The 17,957-nt window shown below is 42.6% G+C and overlaps 1 protein-coding gene across 2 annotated transcripts; it reads left to right on the forward strand.

The window, feature by feature from the left end:
* Positions 1–1,616: 1,616 nt before the first annotated feature.
* Positions 1,617–17,556, forward strand: LOC147874489 (uncharacterized). Of its 2 annotated transcripts, none has more exons than XM_087345234.1 (4): positions 1,617–1,961; positions 15,066–15,231; positions 15,922–16,390; positions 16,895–17,556. In XM_087345234.1, exons 2-3 carry the CDS (start codon positions 15,202–15,204, stop codon positions 16,387–16,389), a joined length of 498 nt encoding a protein of 165 aa, XP_087201360.1. In that variant the 5' UTR covers positions 1,617–1,961; positions 15,066–15,201; the 3' UTR covers position 16,390; positions 16,895–17,556. The 2 variants fall into 2 exon arrangements, with proteins under 2 accessions (XP_087201360.1, XP_087201361.1); XM_087345235.1 differs by having other exon boundaries at positions 17,447–17,556.
* The last annotated feature ends 401 nt before the right edge of the window (positions 17,557–17,957 follow it).

Genomic DNA, 17,957 nt, shown 5'->3' on the forward strand with positions numbered 1-17,957 from the left:
AACCTTATCTAACATAACCTAACCTAACCTAACCTAACGTAAAATAACCTAAACTAAACCTAACCTAACCTAACTAACCTAACCTAACCTAACCTAACCTAAGCTAACCTAATATAACCTAACCTAACCTAACCTAACCTAACCTAACCTAACCTAACCTAACCGAAACTAACCTAATCTAACCTAACCTAACCAAATCGAACCTAACCTAACCTAAACTAAACCTAACCTAACCTAACCTAACCTAACTAACCTAACCTAACCTAACCTAACCTAAGCTAACCTAATATAACGTAACGTAACCTAACCTAACCTAACCTTACCTATCATAACCTAACCTAACCTAACCTAACCTAAACAAAACTAAACCTAACCTAACCTAACTAACCTAACTTAACTTAACTCAAAATAACCTAACCTAAACCAACCTATCCTAACCTAACCTAACCTAAAATAACCTAACCAAACCTAACGTAACCTAACCTAACCAACGTAAGCGCGATCGGTCAACTCAGGCAGCATCTTGGAGCCTGGGTCAATTATTGATGTGAACTTCCCTCCTGACGAGATGGAGAGTGTATTGGAGGTAAACCCAGACCGTTCGAACCCACTTGGCAAACCCAATATTTCGACGGGGGCCACAAATTTGTCTTGTACCGGGGCCTACATGTACTTTAAAAAAACGTTGTTAGACAACGACTTTGGACATAAATGTGGCATTTCTTGGATTTCAATATACTACACACAATTTACGTTTTTATAGCAAAGATATAATTTTATCAGCTTGTTTCCAGAGACATATAATTTCTGTACAATCACTGCAGTAGAAGGTTTTCAGTGCAAATGAATGTGCTTGCTTACATGTGACTTACATAATTGGTTTCACAGAATATTTCTTTTGAGTCACCTTCTCTGGAAGAAATCCACCAGGAGCGCACAATCACAGTGAGTGACAACATGAAAGCTACATTATTTTCTCAGTAGTTTGTATCTGGTATATTCATTGCAAATTATAAAGTTAAGGAAGAGCTTTTTTGAAGTAAATACGTCTATATTTTAGTGTCAGTGTTATTCGGCAAAAATGTATTACCTAAAAGTGTTACGAAATAGTGTTACAAAAAAGTGTTCCGTTATAAGGAAACAAAAAAGTGTAACTTCAATGTTATGTTACTTAGGAAACCTCATCTGTTTACTCAGCAGTGTTGTCAGCTAACACAGACCCATTTTAAGCGTGGATAATTGAAGTTAAATAAGCAATGTCTTAATCAAATTTATCTAAATTATAAAGCACTTATGAAGGAAATATTTAGAATAATGCCAATATATAAACTTCCTCTCCGTATTGACATATTTACGTCAAATTCTACGGAACCGTTGTTCCACTATCACTTTTTGAGATTAAATTAAAATTTAGTTCATACAATGAGAAGTACAGCTGTGACAATTTTAAACTGACAACATTCAACTAAATTTCTTACGCACTTATGTGTTGCGCCAGTAACAATCAATATCATATCAAAACTATAAAAACCGTCCAAACAGATATCATCACAGAAATAAACAACTGTATTGGTTGAAACCATGGTAACTGTCAACTGGAAGTCTGTTTATATGCATATAGAAATTGGAAAATAGCGACATTGCTACTTCAGAGTGTAACAAACCTTTGCGAGTGAACTTTTCGCGTGTGTAGTGATCAGTGAGAGCAGAAAGACAGCAAGAGTTCAGGGTGAACAGAAAAATCGACGTTTCGGGAAACTACACATTCTTTGAAGTTCTTCAGGCTAACGACATATAAAATGTACACGCCAACACTGGTGGCGCTCCTGCGAACTTTTCAGTATATTATGATCATAAAACTGGAACTGTTGACATTCGAATGGAGGTAGCTTCTCAAGAACAGACGGATACACATTTGAAAGATACTTGTGATCACAAGCCGATTACTGGGCTGTGTAAATGTGAGTACTTGCCGCGGACAGGAAGTAGTGTTGTGGATGAACCTAGTAGTTACTGGCAATTTGTGCCTCTTGACATCAGCACACCCCATCGGAATGTTTCTAAAGATTCGACACACGGGTCCGAGGACATGCCTCTGCATGTCAGGAAAAATTATTTTCTTAAGCGACACCATGAGTCAGGAGATGTCATGGTTGAGGGTGGAGATAACGTCACACCGATGTAAGTTCGTTTTGCGATCGAGTTCAAGGCACATCACTGACAAAATAAGAGATCAGCTGATGTGGTCAACTAACCTCCCTATAAACTGATTAACTTTTTTGAGGGATTCAGTCTCTGATTAGGCAACGTAAGACCGGGTCAGCATAATCTAAACTTTTACAGACTAACAGAAGGATTTAGGTTACTGAAATTGTTAAAAAACTAATTTATGAGGCAACAGAATTTCAATCAACACTCCTATAAATCCGTTTTTGAGGCTAGTTTAAATCATAGTTAGCTCCTTTTATTCCTCTTAGGAACATAGGACTGAGATAACAAATCAAAGCACCCGATAAAGTTAAAGGAAAATAGACTCCCGATTATTCATGTTGGTTGTTGAATATATGTTCCCAGATAATCGAAATCCTGGATAATCTCCAAAATTGAATAGAAACACTAAAATCTAACAAATATTTAAGTTTATTTACAGACATAAAATGTCTATATAGTTAAAGATTTACTAGCAAAACTTTAAAATTTAATGCTGTATATACCAACAATTTTTAAAGGATCAGAATGGATAGCAATAACTTCCTTTTGTTATAAACGTTATGGCTACAACTGAATTATACCTCAAATTATGTAAGTGTTACGCTTTTTTTGGGCGAACTCCATAGGGAGACCGTATTATGTGCTGGCCATGTCTGTGCAGTTAATTCAACTCAGGAACAACTGGAGGAATTTGAATGATACTTGATGTGGAGTTTGGAGTTCGTTTTCGCTTTATACGGAAACTCACAATTATACGTTTAAATTTCTTACCAGCGGTGATAAGATGGCGGATGAGAAAATCGTAGGGTGGGCTCAGGAGCGGCTGCAGTGGGAATTTGTTTGTTGCAATGGCGTCATCTGTTTACTGTTATGGTGGTTACTACGGAAACAATGCTAAATAAAGACGTAAGCGGCGATCGTCCAAGATGTTCGTGTTTGTTAATACTGCATTTTATTTGGAAATGCTCAGGTTAGAACAGGTCACGACACGTTAGATTTGGCTGTGTTAATACGTGTTAGGTTAGGTTTCTCTAGATTCGGTTAGGGAAATAAGTTAGGATAGATGTTTGAATACGAATTTTAAATGTTTAAAAACCGAATGTGAAAATTATAAAATATTAAATTCAAGAGTTATAAAAATCAAAATTATTTTTTAATATTATAAATTTATAGGGCTTACAACATTAAAAAAATTACAAACTTTGAATTAATTTTAAGTTTATTTCATAGGACAAGGCTAATGTAATACCTCTAAATGCACGTTGCAAAGAACGAGTGAGGGTGTTATTTCCGAACTTCTTGCATTAATTTACTTACTTTGTTAAACGATATAAATTTTACAGCGATGTTTCTAAATTTACTTTTAATATTCGTTTAAAGCTATTCTCTATCAGGTACATCTGCTTTCAGAAGATTCGAATTATTCTGTAAATTTGTCAATAAATGTATCTGTAACCCGTGTTTAGATGGGTTTATTCTTTCTGACAATGGCCAGACGCTGGGAGAATACATAAATTCCTACACAGCTTCAGTCCAATACCATTCGGGATGGCAGCCGCGATCAACTCTTAGCAGTCTTATTTGAAATAGCGCTCTCGTGGACATCGTTGGGGATAAGTGCATCTCAGCGGGTTGTAAACCCCGCGGCTAATATACCAGACACGCGACCTCAAGAGCGTCGTAACCTAGTAATCCCACAGAAAGAAGTTGCTGCCGCATCTGACGTAAGGCTTATGGACGAATAATCTCAACCTATCACGTTGGAAATTTATGAAGACAGACAACCAACAAACGAAATTAATGACAGTGGGAACACAGACGGGCATCTTAATTTAAGCAGAAGAAATTCAAAATTTATGCAACAAAAACTACTTGAATGCATTTCATCTCTATTGGAGATACGTATGACAAGGACTTGATGGAAAATGCGATTAGTAATATGATTGATATAGGACAGAGTTCTCAGGTCCGCGATTGGCCCGTCTAAAAAAATAACGAGAAGATGGTGGTAAAAAAACGTAAATACCCGTCTGGGTCTGGACAACGCCGGGGGTTTTGTATGTAGAGGGTGAGGATTAATAGCCGCTGCTGAAGTCTTGCGGAACTAACAGAAAATATAAAGGTGTTCTTGTGACAGGTCAACGATGAAACCTGAGTACTCGGTTGTGGCAAATTCTCAAGACGATATAATTTGTATCCTCATAGAGGTGATTACGAAGATGGCTGCCTTCTGGATTTTAGATGCTTGTGGTCTAGTAAAAGTTTACAAAAGTTTCAGAAATACTTGCTGCCTCCATGTGTTAGCCGTGGATGGAGGAAACTGTCTGTCAAGGGAAAGACCTTAAACGACAAAAGTGATAGTGGAACCACGGTTCCGGAGAATTAGACGTAAATACGTCTACAAGGAAAGGAAGTGTATTTATTGGCTTTATTCTAAATATTTACTCTATACATGTTTTACATTTCAGTAAAGTTTGATTAAGACTTTACTTATTTAAACTGAATTAGTTGCGCTTAATATGGTAGATGAATGTAATGTAATGAAATATAATATAAGGTAAGGTAATGTAAGGTAATATAATGAAAGGCAATGTAATGTAAGGTAAGGTAAGGTTAGGTAAGGAAAAGTATTGTAATGTACGGTAAGGTAAGGTATTGTAAGGTATTGTATTGTAATGTAAGGTAAGGTAAGGAAAGGTATATTAACTTACCTTCCATTACGTTACGTTACTTTACCTCACCTTACATTATATTACATTAAGTTTCTCTACATATCCGTACCTTACCTTAACTCACTTTACCTTACCTTATCTTCCATTACCTTACCTTACGTAAACTTACCTTACATCAACTTACCTTACATTTCCTTACGTTACCTTACATTATATAATCTTACATTAACTTACCTTACCTTACCTTACCTTTCCTTACCTTACATACCTTACCATACTTTACTTTATCTCACCTTACCTTAACTTACTCACCTTACCTTACCTTACATTGCATTACCTTTCAATAACTTACCTTACCTTTCCTAACCTAACCTAACCTCACCTTACATTACCTCACCTTACCTTACCTTACCTTTCCTTACCTAACCTCACCTTACATTACCTTAACTTACCTTACCTCACCTTCCCTTACCTTCCCTTACCTCACCTTAACTTACCTTACCTTACCTTTCATTACATTACCTTACATTATCTTACTTTACCTTATCTTACCTTATCTTACTTTACATTACATTACCTCACCTTACCTTATCTTTCTTTACATTACATTACCTCACCTTACAATATATTACCTTACATTACCTTACCTTACTTTATCTTACCTAACCTTACATAATATATCATTACATTGCATTACTTTACATAACATTCAGCTACCCCAGACCCATCTAAAGTTAACTAATTCAATTTGGATATGCCTGGTTTTAATCAAACTTATCTCAATTGTAAAGCATAAATAATGAACTATTTTGATTAATGCAATTATATAAAGTCTCTTTCCTTATAGTCATATTTACGTCAAATTCTCCGGAAACGTGGTTCCACTGACAACTTTATGTAAACTAAAATTTATATGGGAATTATTCTATGTGCGTTTTTCTCTTCGTGAGCATTTGTCAGTGTGAACATTTCTCTCTGTGTATAGTTTTCATGTGAGCATTAATGACAGTGGGCGTTTTTGTGAGGAATTATCGTTTGGGCTTACTTAATTTGAGCACGTATCTGGTCACCGTTAAATACATCAAGGCCTTATAATACATTTCAAAATTTAATTGAAGGTATTGTCACAAAACTAATTTCTTATTATAGCATGATATTAAATTTGATATATTGTAGCAGTACAGTAAAATCAAGAAGTATGAAATGTAATCAGAAATTTAGTACAATTGCATTTGTGTAAATAAAGCATATGAGAAAAAGGAATTAGCCTTCTTAAATCAAAACTAAATCACTAAAATAAACGCAGTTCTAACATCAATTAAAATGTTTATAATATTGGCAACTTCTGCTCTATTTTTCGAAAAGAAGATCATGCTGTTACAAACTTTGCACGTAAAGTGGAACGCCCATTTTAGAATCAAGTATGAACAACACAATAAAGTTTACCCACTGACATATTTATGGGAATCCGTTTAAGTTTAGATTCGAATAGCAGAGGCGGTTCGGAATTTTGACAAAAAATAATTTTTATTAAAATTTTATAAGTTCTTATGTTGGCGACTTTGGAGTTATTTTCGTTCTTGCGCCGTGTTGTCTGTTATAAAGTCAGTGACGGTTCTGAAATACTAATCTATCTCAATCTGTCCTAACTTTACCTATACTAAGAAAATATAACACAGGGCATGGCAGGGCAGGGCAGGGCAAGGCAGGGCAAGGCTAGGCAAGGGAAGGCAAGGCAAGGCAAGGCAAGGGAAGGCAAGGGAAGGCAAGGCAAGGCAAGGCAAGGCAAGGCAAGGCAAGGTAAGGCAGGGCAGGGCAGGGCAGGGCAAGGCAGGGCAATTCAAAGCAAGGCAAGGCAAGTCAGGGCAGGGCAGGGCAGGGCATGCCAGGGCTAGGCAAGGCAGGACAAGGCAAGGCAAGGAAATGCAGGGCAAGTTAAGGCAGGGCAGCGGAGGGCAGGGCGGGGCAGGGCGGGACAGGGCAGAGCGTTCAGGGCGTTGAAGGGCAGGGCAGGGCGGGACAGGCGGGCCAGGTCAAGGCGAGACAAGGTAAGGTGAGGCAAGGAAAGGGAAGGCAAGGCAAGGAAACGCAAGGCGTGGCTAGGAAAGGCAAGGCAAGGCAGGGCATGGCAAAGCGTGGCTAGGCAAGGCAAGTTGTGGCTGGACAAGGCAAGGCGTGGCAGGGCAAGGCAAGGCAAGGCGTGGCTAGACAAGGCAAGGGAAGGTGTGGCTAGGCAAGGCAATTCAAGGCAAGGCAAGGCAATGCGTGGTTAGACAAGGCAAGGCGTGGCTAGGCAAGACAAGCCGTGGCTAGGCAAGGCAAGCCGTGGCTAGGCAAGTCAAGGCGTGGCTAGGCAAGGCAAAGCGTGGCTAGGCAAGGCAAGGAGTTTCTAGGCAAAGTAAGGCTTGGCTCGGCAAGGCAAATCGTGGCTAGGCAAGGCAAGGCGTGGCTAGGCAAGGCGTGGCTAGGCAAGGGAAGGCAAGGCAAGTAAAGGCAAGGCGAGGCACGGTATGGCATAGCAAGGTAAGGCGTGGCTAGACAAGCAAAGAAAGGCAAGGCAAGGCAAGGCAAGGCAGGGCAAGGCAGGGCAGGGCTTGGCAGCGCAAGGCAGGGTAGGTCAGGGCAGGGCAGAGCAGGGCAGGGCAGGTCAAGGCAGGGCAATTCAAGGCAACGCAAGGCAATTCAATGCAAGGCAAGGCAGGGTAAGACAAGGCAAGGCAAGGCAAGGCAAGGCAAGGCAGGGCAAGGCAAGGCAAGGCAAGGTAGGCTAAGGCAAGGCAAGGCGTGGCTAGGCAAGGTAAGGTGTGGCTAGGCAAGTCAAGGCTTGGCTAGGCAAGGCAAGGCAAAGCATGGCTAGGCAAGTCAAGGCAAAGCCAGGCAAGGCAAGCCAAGGCAGTTTGGTGGAGGGCACTGCGGGTCAGGGCAAGGCAGGGTGGGGCAGGGAGGGGCAGGGCAGAACAGTTCAATTAAGGACAGGGCAGTTGCATGGCAGGGCATTGCAGGGCAGGGAAAGTCACGGCAGGGCAAGGGAGGGCAAGTCAGAGCAAAGAAGGGCAAGGCACGGCAAGGCAAGGCATGGCAAGGCAAGGCAAGGCAGGACAAGGCAGGGCAAGGCAGGTCAATTCAGGGCAAGGCAGGGCAAGGCAGTGCAGAGCAGGACAGGTCAGAGCATGGCAAGGCAGGGCAGGGCTGGGCAGGACATGCAGGGCAGAACAAGGCAGGCAGGGCAGGACAGGGCAGGCAGGGCAGGGAAGGGCAGAGCAGGGCATGTCTAGGCAAGGCACGGCAAGTCAAGGCAAGGCAAGGTATTCAAGGCAGGGCAAGGCAGGTCAAGGCAGGGCAGGTAGGGAAAGGCAGGGCAAGGCAGGGCAAAACAGGGCAGGGCAAGGCAGAGCAGTGCAGTGCAGAGCAGTTCAGTGCAGGTCAGGGCAGTGCAGGGCAGGGCATTGCAGGGTAGAGCATTGAAGGGCAGGGAAAGGCACGGCAGGGCAAGGGAGGGCAAGTGTGAGTAAAGTAGAGCAAGGCAGGGCAAGGCAGGACAAGGCTGGGCAAGGCACGGTAAGGCAGTGCAAAGCAGGGCAAAGCAGGGCAGGACGGGACAGTGCAGATCAGGGTAGTTCAAGGCAGGACAGGGCAGTGCATGGCAGGGCATTGCAGGGCAGGGAAAGACAAGGCAGGGCAAGGGAGGGCAAGTCAGAGCAAAGAAGGGCAAGGCAGGGCAAGGCCTGGCAAGGCAAGGCAGAACAAGGCAGATCAACGCAGGGCAATTCAGGGCAAGGCAGGTCAAGGCAGGACAAGACAGTGCAGAGCAGGACATGACAGAGCATGGCAAGGCAGAGCAGGGCTGGGCAGGACATGCAGGGCAGGGCAGGGCAGAGCAGAGCATGACAATCCAGGCAGGGCAGGGCAAATCATAGCAGGCACGGCAGGGAACGGCAGGACACGTCAGGGCAAGTCAGGGCAGAACAGGGCAGGCAGGGCAGGGAAGGGCAGAGCAGGGCAGGGCTAGGCAAGGCACGGCACGGCAAGTCAAGGCAAGGCAAGGCAAGGCTATCAAGGCAGGGCAAGGAAGGTCAAGGCAGGGCAGGTAGGGAAAGGCAGGGCATGGCAGGGCAAAACAGGGCAGGGCAAATCAGAGCAGTGCAGTGCAGGGCAGGGCAGGGCAGGTCACGGCAGGGCACGGCAAGGCACGGCAATTCAAGGCAAGGAAAAGCAAGGCAAAGCAAAGCAAGGCAAGGAAGGGCCGGGCAGGGCAGAGCAGTGCAGGGCAGGCAGGTCAGAGCAAGTCAGGGCAGTGCAGGGAGGGGCAGTGCAGGGCAGGGCAGTGCAGGACAGTGCAGGGCAGGGCAAGCAATGCAGGGCAGGGCAGGGCAGAACAGGGCAGGGCAGGTAAGGGGAGGGTCATTGCAGGGCAGGTTAGGTTAAGGCAGGTCAGGGCTTGGCAGGTCAGGACATAGCAGGGAAGTGCAGGGCGGGGCAGAGCAGGGCAGTGCTGGTTATGGCAGGGCGGGGCAGTGCTGGGCAGGGCAAGTCAGGGCAGGCCAGGTTAGGGCAGGGCAGGTCAGGCAGGGCATTGCAGGGCAGGGCAGGTCAGGCAGGGCTCGGCAGGGAAGTGCAGAGCAAAGCAGGTCAAGACAAGGCAAAGCAGGGCAAGGCAGGGCAAGGCAGATCAAGGCAGGGAAAGGCAGGGCTAGGCAGGGTAAGGCAGAGCAGGGCAGGGCAGGTCAAGGCAAATCAGGGCATTGCAGTTCAGGGCAGGGCTGGACATTACAGGGCAGGGCAGGGCACGGCAGGGCAAGGCAGGGCAAGGCAAGTCAAGGCAAGGCAAGGCAAAGCAAGGCAATTACGGCAATTTAGGGCACGGCTGGGCAGGACATGGCAATTCAGTGCAGGGCAGGGCAGTGTAGTTCAGTGCCAGGCAGGGCAGGGAAGTGCAGAGCAGGGCAGGGCACGGCAAGGCAAGACAAGGCAAGGCAGGGCAAAACAGAGCAGGGCAGGGCATGGCAGGACATTGCAGGACATGGCTGGGCAGGGTAGGGCTGGGCAGTGGAAGGCAAGGCAAGGCACGGCAAAGCAAGGCAAGACAAGGCAAGGCAAAGCAAGGCAAAGTAAGGTAAGTTAAGGCATGGCATGGCAAGGCAATCAAAACAAGGCAGGGAATGTCAGGGCAGGGTAGATCTGGGCAGGGCAGGGTAGGGCAGAGCAGGGCAGGGCAAGGTAGGGCAGGGCAGAACAGGGCAGTTGCAAGGAAGGGCAAGGCAGGGAAAGGCAGATCATGGCAAGGCAAGGCAAGGCAAAGCAAGGCAGGGCAAAGCAATGTAAAGAAAAGGCAAGGCACAGAAGGGCACGGCATAGCAAGGCAGGACAGGGCAGTACAGAGAAGGGCAGGGCAGGGCAAGAAAGGCAAGCCAAGACAAGGCAAGGCAAAGCAAGTCAAGGCAAGGCATCGCAAGACAAGACAAGGCATAGCAAGTCAGGGCAGGCAGGGCAAGCGAAGCAAGGCAAGGCATGGCAAGTCAAGGGAAGGCAAGGCAAGGAAGGCAAGGAACTCAATTCAAGGCAAGGCAAGGCTAGGCCAGGCAAGGCAAGGCAAGGCAAGGGACGGCAAGGCAATGCAAGGCAAGGCAAGGCACGGCTTATGCAAGGCAAGGCAAGGAAGTCAAGGAACTCAAGGCAAGGCAAGGCCAGGCAAGGCAAGGCATAGCAATGCAAGGCATGGCTAGGCAAGGCAAGGCAAAGCAAGGCAAGTCAGGGCATGGCAGAGCATGGCAAGGCAGGGCACGGGAGGGCAAGGCAAGGGAAGGCAAGGCAAGGAAATGAAAGGCAGTGCGAGGCAAAGCAAGGTAGTGCAAGGCAAGGCAAGACAATTCAAGGCAAGGCAAAACAAGAAAAGGCAAGGCAAGGCAAGTCAAGGCAGGGCAGGGCAGGACAGGGCAGGGCAGGGCACGGCAGGGCAAGGGAAGGCAATGCAAGGTAAGTTAAGGCAAGGCAATGGAATGTAATGTAAGGTAAGTTAAGGTAACGTAATGTAATGTAATGTAAAGCAAGTCAATGCATGGCAAAGCAAGGCTAGGCAAGGCAATGTAATGTAATGTAATGTAAAGTAATATAATGTAATGTAAGTCAAAGCAACACATGGCAAAGCAAGTCAAATGAAGGCAATGAAAAGTAATGTAAGGTAACGTAAGGTAATGTAATTTAAGGTAACGCAAGGCAAATCAAGGCAATATAATGTAATGTAAGGTAACGTAAGGTAATGTAATGTAAGTTAAGGCAAGGCAACTCAAGACAAGGCAAGGCATGTCAAGTCAAGGCAAGTCAAGGCAAGGCAAGGCAAGGAATGGCAATGTAATGTAATGTAAGGTAACATAAAGCAATGTAATGTAAGGCAAGTCAAGGTAAGGCAAGGCAAGTCAAGGCAAGACAAGGCAATGTAATGTAATGTAAGGTAACGTAAGGTAATGTAATATAAGTGAAGACAAGGTAAGGCAAAGTAAGTCTAGGCAAGGAAAGGCAAGGAAAGCAAGGCAAGGCAAGGCAAGGAAATGCAATTCAAGGAAAGGCAATGTAATGTAATGTAAGGTAACGTAAGATAAAATAATGTAAGGCAAAATTTGGCAAGGCAAAGCAAGGCATGGTAAGGCAAGGCAAGGCAATGCAAGACAAGGTAATGCAAGGCAATGCAAGGCAAGGCAAAACAAGACAAGGCAAGGTAAGGCAAGGTTTAGGCAACGCAAGGCAAGGTAAGGCAGGGCAAGACAAGGTAAACAAGGCAAGAAAATGTAATTTAATGTAAGGTAAGTTAAGGTAATGTAATGTAAGGCAAGGCAAGTCAAGGCAAGGAAAGGCAATGCAATTCAATGTAATGTAATGTAAGTTAAGGTAAGGAAATATAATTTAATTCAAGTCAAGGCAAGTCAATTCAAGGCAAGGCAAGGCAAGTCAAGGAAAGGCAAGATAAGGCAAGGCAAGTCAAAGTAAGGCAAGGAAAGGCAAGGCAAGACAAGGCAAGGCAAGGCAAGTCAAGGCCAGGCAAGGCATGGCAAGGCAAGGCAAGGCAAGAAATTCAATTAATGGCAAGGCAAGGAAATGCAAGGCAAGGCATGGCAAGCAAGTCAAGGCAAGGCAAGGCAAATCAAGGTATTTTATTGTAATGTAATGTAACGTAATGTAAATTAAGGCAAGGCAGGGGAAGGCAAGGCTAGGCAAGACAAAGCAAGGCTAGGCAATGTAATGTAATGTAAAGTAACGTAAGGTCATGCAATGTCATGCAAGGCATTGCAAGGTAAGCCAAAGAAATATAAGGTAAAGTAACGTAAGGTAATGTAATCCAAGGCAAGGCAAAGCAAGGCAAGGCAAGACAAGGCATGCAAGGCTAGGCAATGCAAGGTAAGGCAAGGCAATGCGAATGTAATGTAATGTAAGGTAACGTAAGGTAAGGCAAAGGCAAAGCAAGGCAAGTCAAGGCAAGGCAAGAAAAGTCAAAGCAAGGTAAGACAAGTCAAAGCAAGATATGGCAAGGCAGGGCAAGGCAAGGCAAGGCAAGGCCAGACAACGCAAGGCATGACAAGGCAATTCAAGGCAAAGCAAGGCAAGACAAGGCAAGGCAATGTAATGTAATGTAAAGGAACGTAAGATAATATAATGTAAAGCAAGACAAGCCAAGGCAAGGCAAGGCAATGCAAGGCAATGTAATGTAATGTAAGGTAACGTAAGGTAATGTGATGCAAGGCAAGACAAGGTAAGGCAAGGCAAAGCAAGGCAAGGCAAAACAAGGCAATGTAATGTAAGGTAACGTAATGTAATATAATGAAAAGCAAGGCAAGTCAAGGCAAGGCAAGGCATGGCAAGGCAAGGCAAGGCAATGTAATGTAATGTAACGTAATTTAATATAATGTAAGGCAAGGCAACGCGCGGGAAGGCATAGAAAGGCAAGGCAGGGCAATGTAATGTAAAGTAAGGTAACGTAAGGTAATGTAATGTAAGACAACGCAAGGCAAGTCAAGGCATGGAAAGGCAAAGCAAGGCAAGGCAAGGCAATTTAATGTAAAATAAGGTAACGTAAGTTAATGTAATGTAAGGCAAGGCAAGTCAAGGTAATGTAATGTAATGTAACGTAAAGTAATGTAAAGTATGGCAAGGCAAGGAAAGGAAATGTAATGTATTCGAAAATCAATTTTTCAAAGGCATATATCTCGTGATCTGTAGGAATCTGACATACAAAACTTATGTCTGTATGAGATCACATTACATTGCCTTGCCTTGCCTTACATTACATTTCCTTACGATACCTTACATTACATTACATTGCCTTCCCTTGCCTTGCCTTACATTACATTACATTTCGTTACCTTACATTACATTACATTGCCTTACCTTGCCTTACATTACATTACATTACCTTACCTTCCCTTACATTTATTTACATTGCCTTGCCTTACATTTCATTACCTTAAATTACTTTAAATTACATTACATTGCCTTGCCTTGCCTTACATTATATTATCTTACTACCTTACATTACATTACATTGCCTTGCCTTACCTTACATTACATTACCTTATGTTACCTTACTTTAAATTACATTTCCTTGCCTTCCCTTGCCCTCCCTTGCCTTGCCTTGCCTTACATTACATTATATTACGTTATCTTACATTACATTTCCTTGCCTTACCTTGCCTTACATTACATTAACTTACGTTACCTTACATTACATTACATTGCCTTGCCTTGCCTTGCCTTGCCTTGCCTTGCCTTGCCTTGCCTTGCCTTGCCTTACCTTGCCTTGCCTTGCCTTGACTTGCCTTGACTTGCCTAGGATTGACTTGCCGTGCCTTAGATTACAGTATAGATTACTCAAGTATCCAACACCCGCCGATCTTGTATATTTTATATTTTCCAGTGTGGCTTAGAGTTTAATATGGTCTACATTGTCTATTTTAATGTAATAAAAAAATCAAGTTTAAATTACTACTTGGGACTCATTCCACTGAGAAATAGCTTGATTTTTTAAATTTGTGGTTACGTTGAACTTCGGTCAATGAGAAACAAATTTTTTAGGAATTTAAAACTTTACTTTGGTGACACGTCAGAAAATCTTTCTTACGTTTCTTGGCGATCCTATAACGAAAGAAGGATTTGAACAAGCATTGAAATCACTGAAAGACAAGAAAGCAACACGGATTGATGAGATTCTCATCAAGGCGGAATGAGAGAGACTGAAAAAGAGATTGTATGATCTGATCTGTGATATCTATGTACAAAGGAAAGTACCCGCAGATTTTGAAAAATGCATCATAGTTCCTATCCCAAAGAAAGCTGGTGCAAATACATGCGAGCCGTACCGCACACCAAGTATAGTAACGCCTGCATCCAAAATTATTACAACCATTATTCTTCGCAGGATGGAAAAGAAGATCGAACGTAGACTGACGGAAGACCAGTTTGGATTCTGGAAGGGCAGAGGCAGTTCTAGCTTTGAGATTAATTGTAGAGAAGGACAAGGAAACCTTTATTGCATATGTTGATGTTGAGAAAGCATTCGACAATGTTAAATGGGTGTTTAATGCTCATATACAGAATTCCCTTGATAAAGTCAGAGATGAAATCACTGTAGGAGTGAAGATACAAGGAGAGACGATTGCAATATTGGCAGAGAGTAAACAAGACCCCACAAATATTCTGAATAAGATGGAAGAGATTATGGGGAAGGAGTACAATATGAATATAAACAAAGGAAAATCTAAAGTTATGTCTTGCAACAAGGATGGAGACGCGCATGCACGAATATCTGTAAACAACCGGATGATAGAGGACATATTTGGGGAGTAAGATCACTAAGGATGTTCGAAGCAAGAGAGAGGTAGGCTGCAGAATCAACCAGGCAAAAAATCATTCAATATGAAGAAAAGGCTATTGACCTCGGATAATATCAGTATTGAGACTAGGAAGAGGTTATTAAAAACGTATGTCTGGAGTATTGAGTTGTATGGGAGCGAAAGTTGGATGATGGGGGCTGAAGAAAAGAAAAGATTGGTCTCCTTTAAGATGTGGTGTTATAGAAAAATATTGAAAATAAGATGGGTGGATAAAGTTACCAATGCTGAAATATGCAGAAGGATAGGTGCTTTAGCAATGTCAGAAGTTATTCCACTAACATGCACTTAATTATTCTTATTTCAGAGAAACAAACTGTCCCCACCTTCGAAGCTCAATCGTGACTTAAGAAACGTATAATCTATATCTGTTAGACATCGAGGGTCAAGCGTTTGAAGTTGTTTACTTTATAATTGAAGAACACGTTATAAGGTCTATAAAAATGCACACAGATACTAATCTCATCATGCAGGTAAGGTCTACAATGGCAGTTCAGTCCTTAGCTCTCTCTCTTTTTTATGTGTGTTCAATTCTCTACAAGTCTGATTAACCTAAGTGAGAGTTTTATCTTTTTCTTAATTCCCTTCAAAACGAAGCTGCGATTGCACTTTGAAACAGACAGACAAATTCATTAACCTTCATCGTTTGGAAATAGGCCGTTCGAACCCGTTTAGTACAGTTCTGCTGACTGGACTCCAGAGTTGATGGTTTGGTAGTATATTAATGAGGTGCATGACATACGTGATGTGCAATGGTAGCATGGCGCGATTTGTCTTCTTAATTCCATTCATTTTGTCCCTCTCAATGCTCAGTCTATAAATTGCTGATGGACGGGTACAGTGATCAGGCATGGGGTACTCCCTGTATACAAAGAGGACAAGTTGTCCTTGGCTGAACAACAAAAGTGCTCCACATAGCTTTTGCATTGCGTAATACCTATCAAGTGCAACAAAAAATAATTGAATGAAGTTTTCTCAGGGAATCAGCCATGTCAGGGGGTTGCACGAAACTGACATTTCTCAAAACATCGGTTTTCTTAGGGCCGTCTGACGCAGCTTATTTTCCAAGAAGACTTTATTGACTTTAGTGGCCATGAAAGTATAGATCCTACAAAAGAATCACTGGTTAATCATCATTTCTGACATCTTTATTTCACTCACAGCAAATTGTTGAAGAGACGAAGAACTTCAGGACAGATCTAAAAATGAAACTGAACGAAATGGGAACACGTACAGAAGAGCAGGAAGAATCTGCGGTAGAGGCCGTGAACGCGAGTTTACCAACCTCTGAAGCGTACGGCAGGTACATGAAGGAGGTGGAAGATATGAAGGCAGATGTGACGAAACTGAAGGAGAAAGTAAAGAATGAGGAACAAATTCTTAAATGCAATTTGACGAGACTGGAAGAAGATTGTGTGGATATTGTAGTAAAGATGCCTTTTGTTGAGGAGGAAGGAGAGCAATTGAAGGACAGTAGAGAAAACGTTCAGCTTATGACAGATCACATATCGAAAGTCAATGAAGAGGCACGTTCGTTCTTTCAAGAATATGATGCCAATTATGAAGACTCGGTACAGAAGTTGAAAGGTCAGCTGTCGGAACATAAGAAACAAAGGGAATCCAAGAAATAAAGTTAGTGTTTAAAAATCACTTAATTTGTAGGAGAGTATTCCACGTTTGGTACAATATTTAATTCTCCTGTGCTATTATAATCCTCTTTGGGCGAAACAAAATACTCGGCTCTTTCTCTGATCGCATTATGTCCTTTTGCTCATTGTTTTCTTTAATTTCCGCGTATTAAGTATTTACCGAGATTGTATTTCAGATTGAAACTTCAGAGACATTGCATGGGTTGGCATATATCTTATTCTACTGATGTTTTGGATGTGCTTATTGTCTCTGTCATCAGGGAGATAATGGAGGCAGTAAGCACCTTTGGAATGAATTACTTGTATGTGACTACGCGGTGAAATATCCCAGAACGCTGTCATTTTCATATTTGCCACTGTGAGCAACTGATATTTCTCTTGCCTTTGTGTTCAATATATTACTTATTGATACTGCCTGAACATTTAACGTATAATCTGTACTACTCAAAATTATGGACAAAAACAAATTTTATATTTCATTTTATAGCTCCTGCTCGTCTCGCCATGTGGATTGAAACATTTAGAGGAAAGTATGTCGTTGGGATCTCATCAAAACCTCTTGTCCTATCCCTATCTGTTTTATTATAATTTGGTGCGATTACTATAGTAACGCCATCTCAATACTTTCACTGTTCTTTTCGATTCTACTGTTCAGATTTGTTCTAAAATTATAGCAAATGCAATCAAAACATTTTAGAAAAGGAGAGTACAACTAATTTCAGGAAAGTGTCTGGCAGGAATGATACTTGTGTCTGTTTTGCTCACCAGATGTTTTGACTTGGTTATACTTTTCTCGGACAGATGTAATATTTGGAGGTCTAGGACAGGGATGGGGAACCTTTTCATGTTGGAAGGCCGCATTCAAGAAACTTCAATTAGACATACTTAAAAACGTACATTATTTTGTAAAAATCTAACTAGTATGTACTTAATAATTTCAAAAAATGAAAACTATTTGTTAATTTTAAAGTTAACTAATCTTTTAATGACTTTGTTGTGTCTGCTTTTTGTTGGAGAGCATTTGAATGTTTGGTTGCAGCATGGAGGTCCGCAGTTTCAGTTGATCCTCTAGATGGGTATCCGTCATTTGTGACCTTAAGGGCGTCTTGAAAAATGTATTAATAAAAATAAAAGGATTTGTTATGTAAATTTTGGATTCAGTCAAAAGGCCACATGTGGCCTTAAGGCTGCAGGTTACCGACCCCTGGTCTAGGAAGTATAACAAATTAAGCATACTCATCCTCTTTTATGAACAGACAATTTATTAATATAAGAATATAAATTATAATTACCTGAAACTAAGTTCGAATTGCTGGGTGATTATGAATTGTCCAATTGAGAGGTATATGCCGTTTGAAATATCGAATCGAAATGATACAGAGCTGAAATCGGCCATGCCAGAACAGTGTTCATGACAATGAATATCATCACCGCAAATTTTAACTGAAAGAAGAACGGCTGTATTACTCAGCATTTTTACGAAACAAAATACTTGTAAAACGTCTCCAAATGAAGATAATTTAAAAGCTAACACGACAGCAGTTACAGAC

Source organism: Zootermopsis nevadensis, unplaced genomic scaffold, assembly GCF_977971745.1.
Source record: "Zootermopsis nevadensis isolate Lab colony 2312 unplaced genomic scaffold, Znev_1.0 Znev_ptg000008l, whole genome shotgun sequence".
NCBI lineage: Eukaryota > Metazoa > Arthropoda > Insecta > Blattodea > Termopsidae > Zootermopsis > Zootermopsis nevadensis.

Coding starts and splice junctions, on each gene's coding strand:
- LOC147874489 (XM_087345234.1), top strand. CDS start 15,202: ATGCACACAGATACTAATCTCATCATGCAG. Junction 15,232..15,921: donor ATACTAATCTCATCATGCAG/GTAAGGTCTACA, acceptor TTTCACTCACAG/CAAATTGTTGAAGAGACGAA.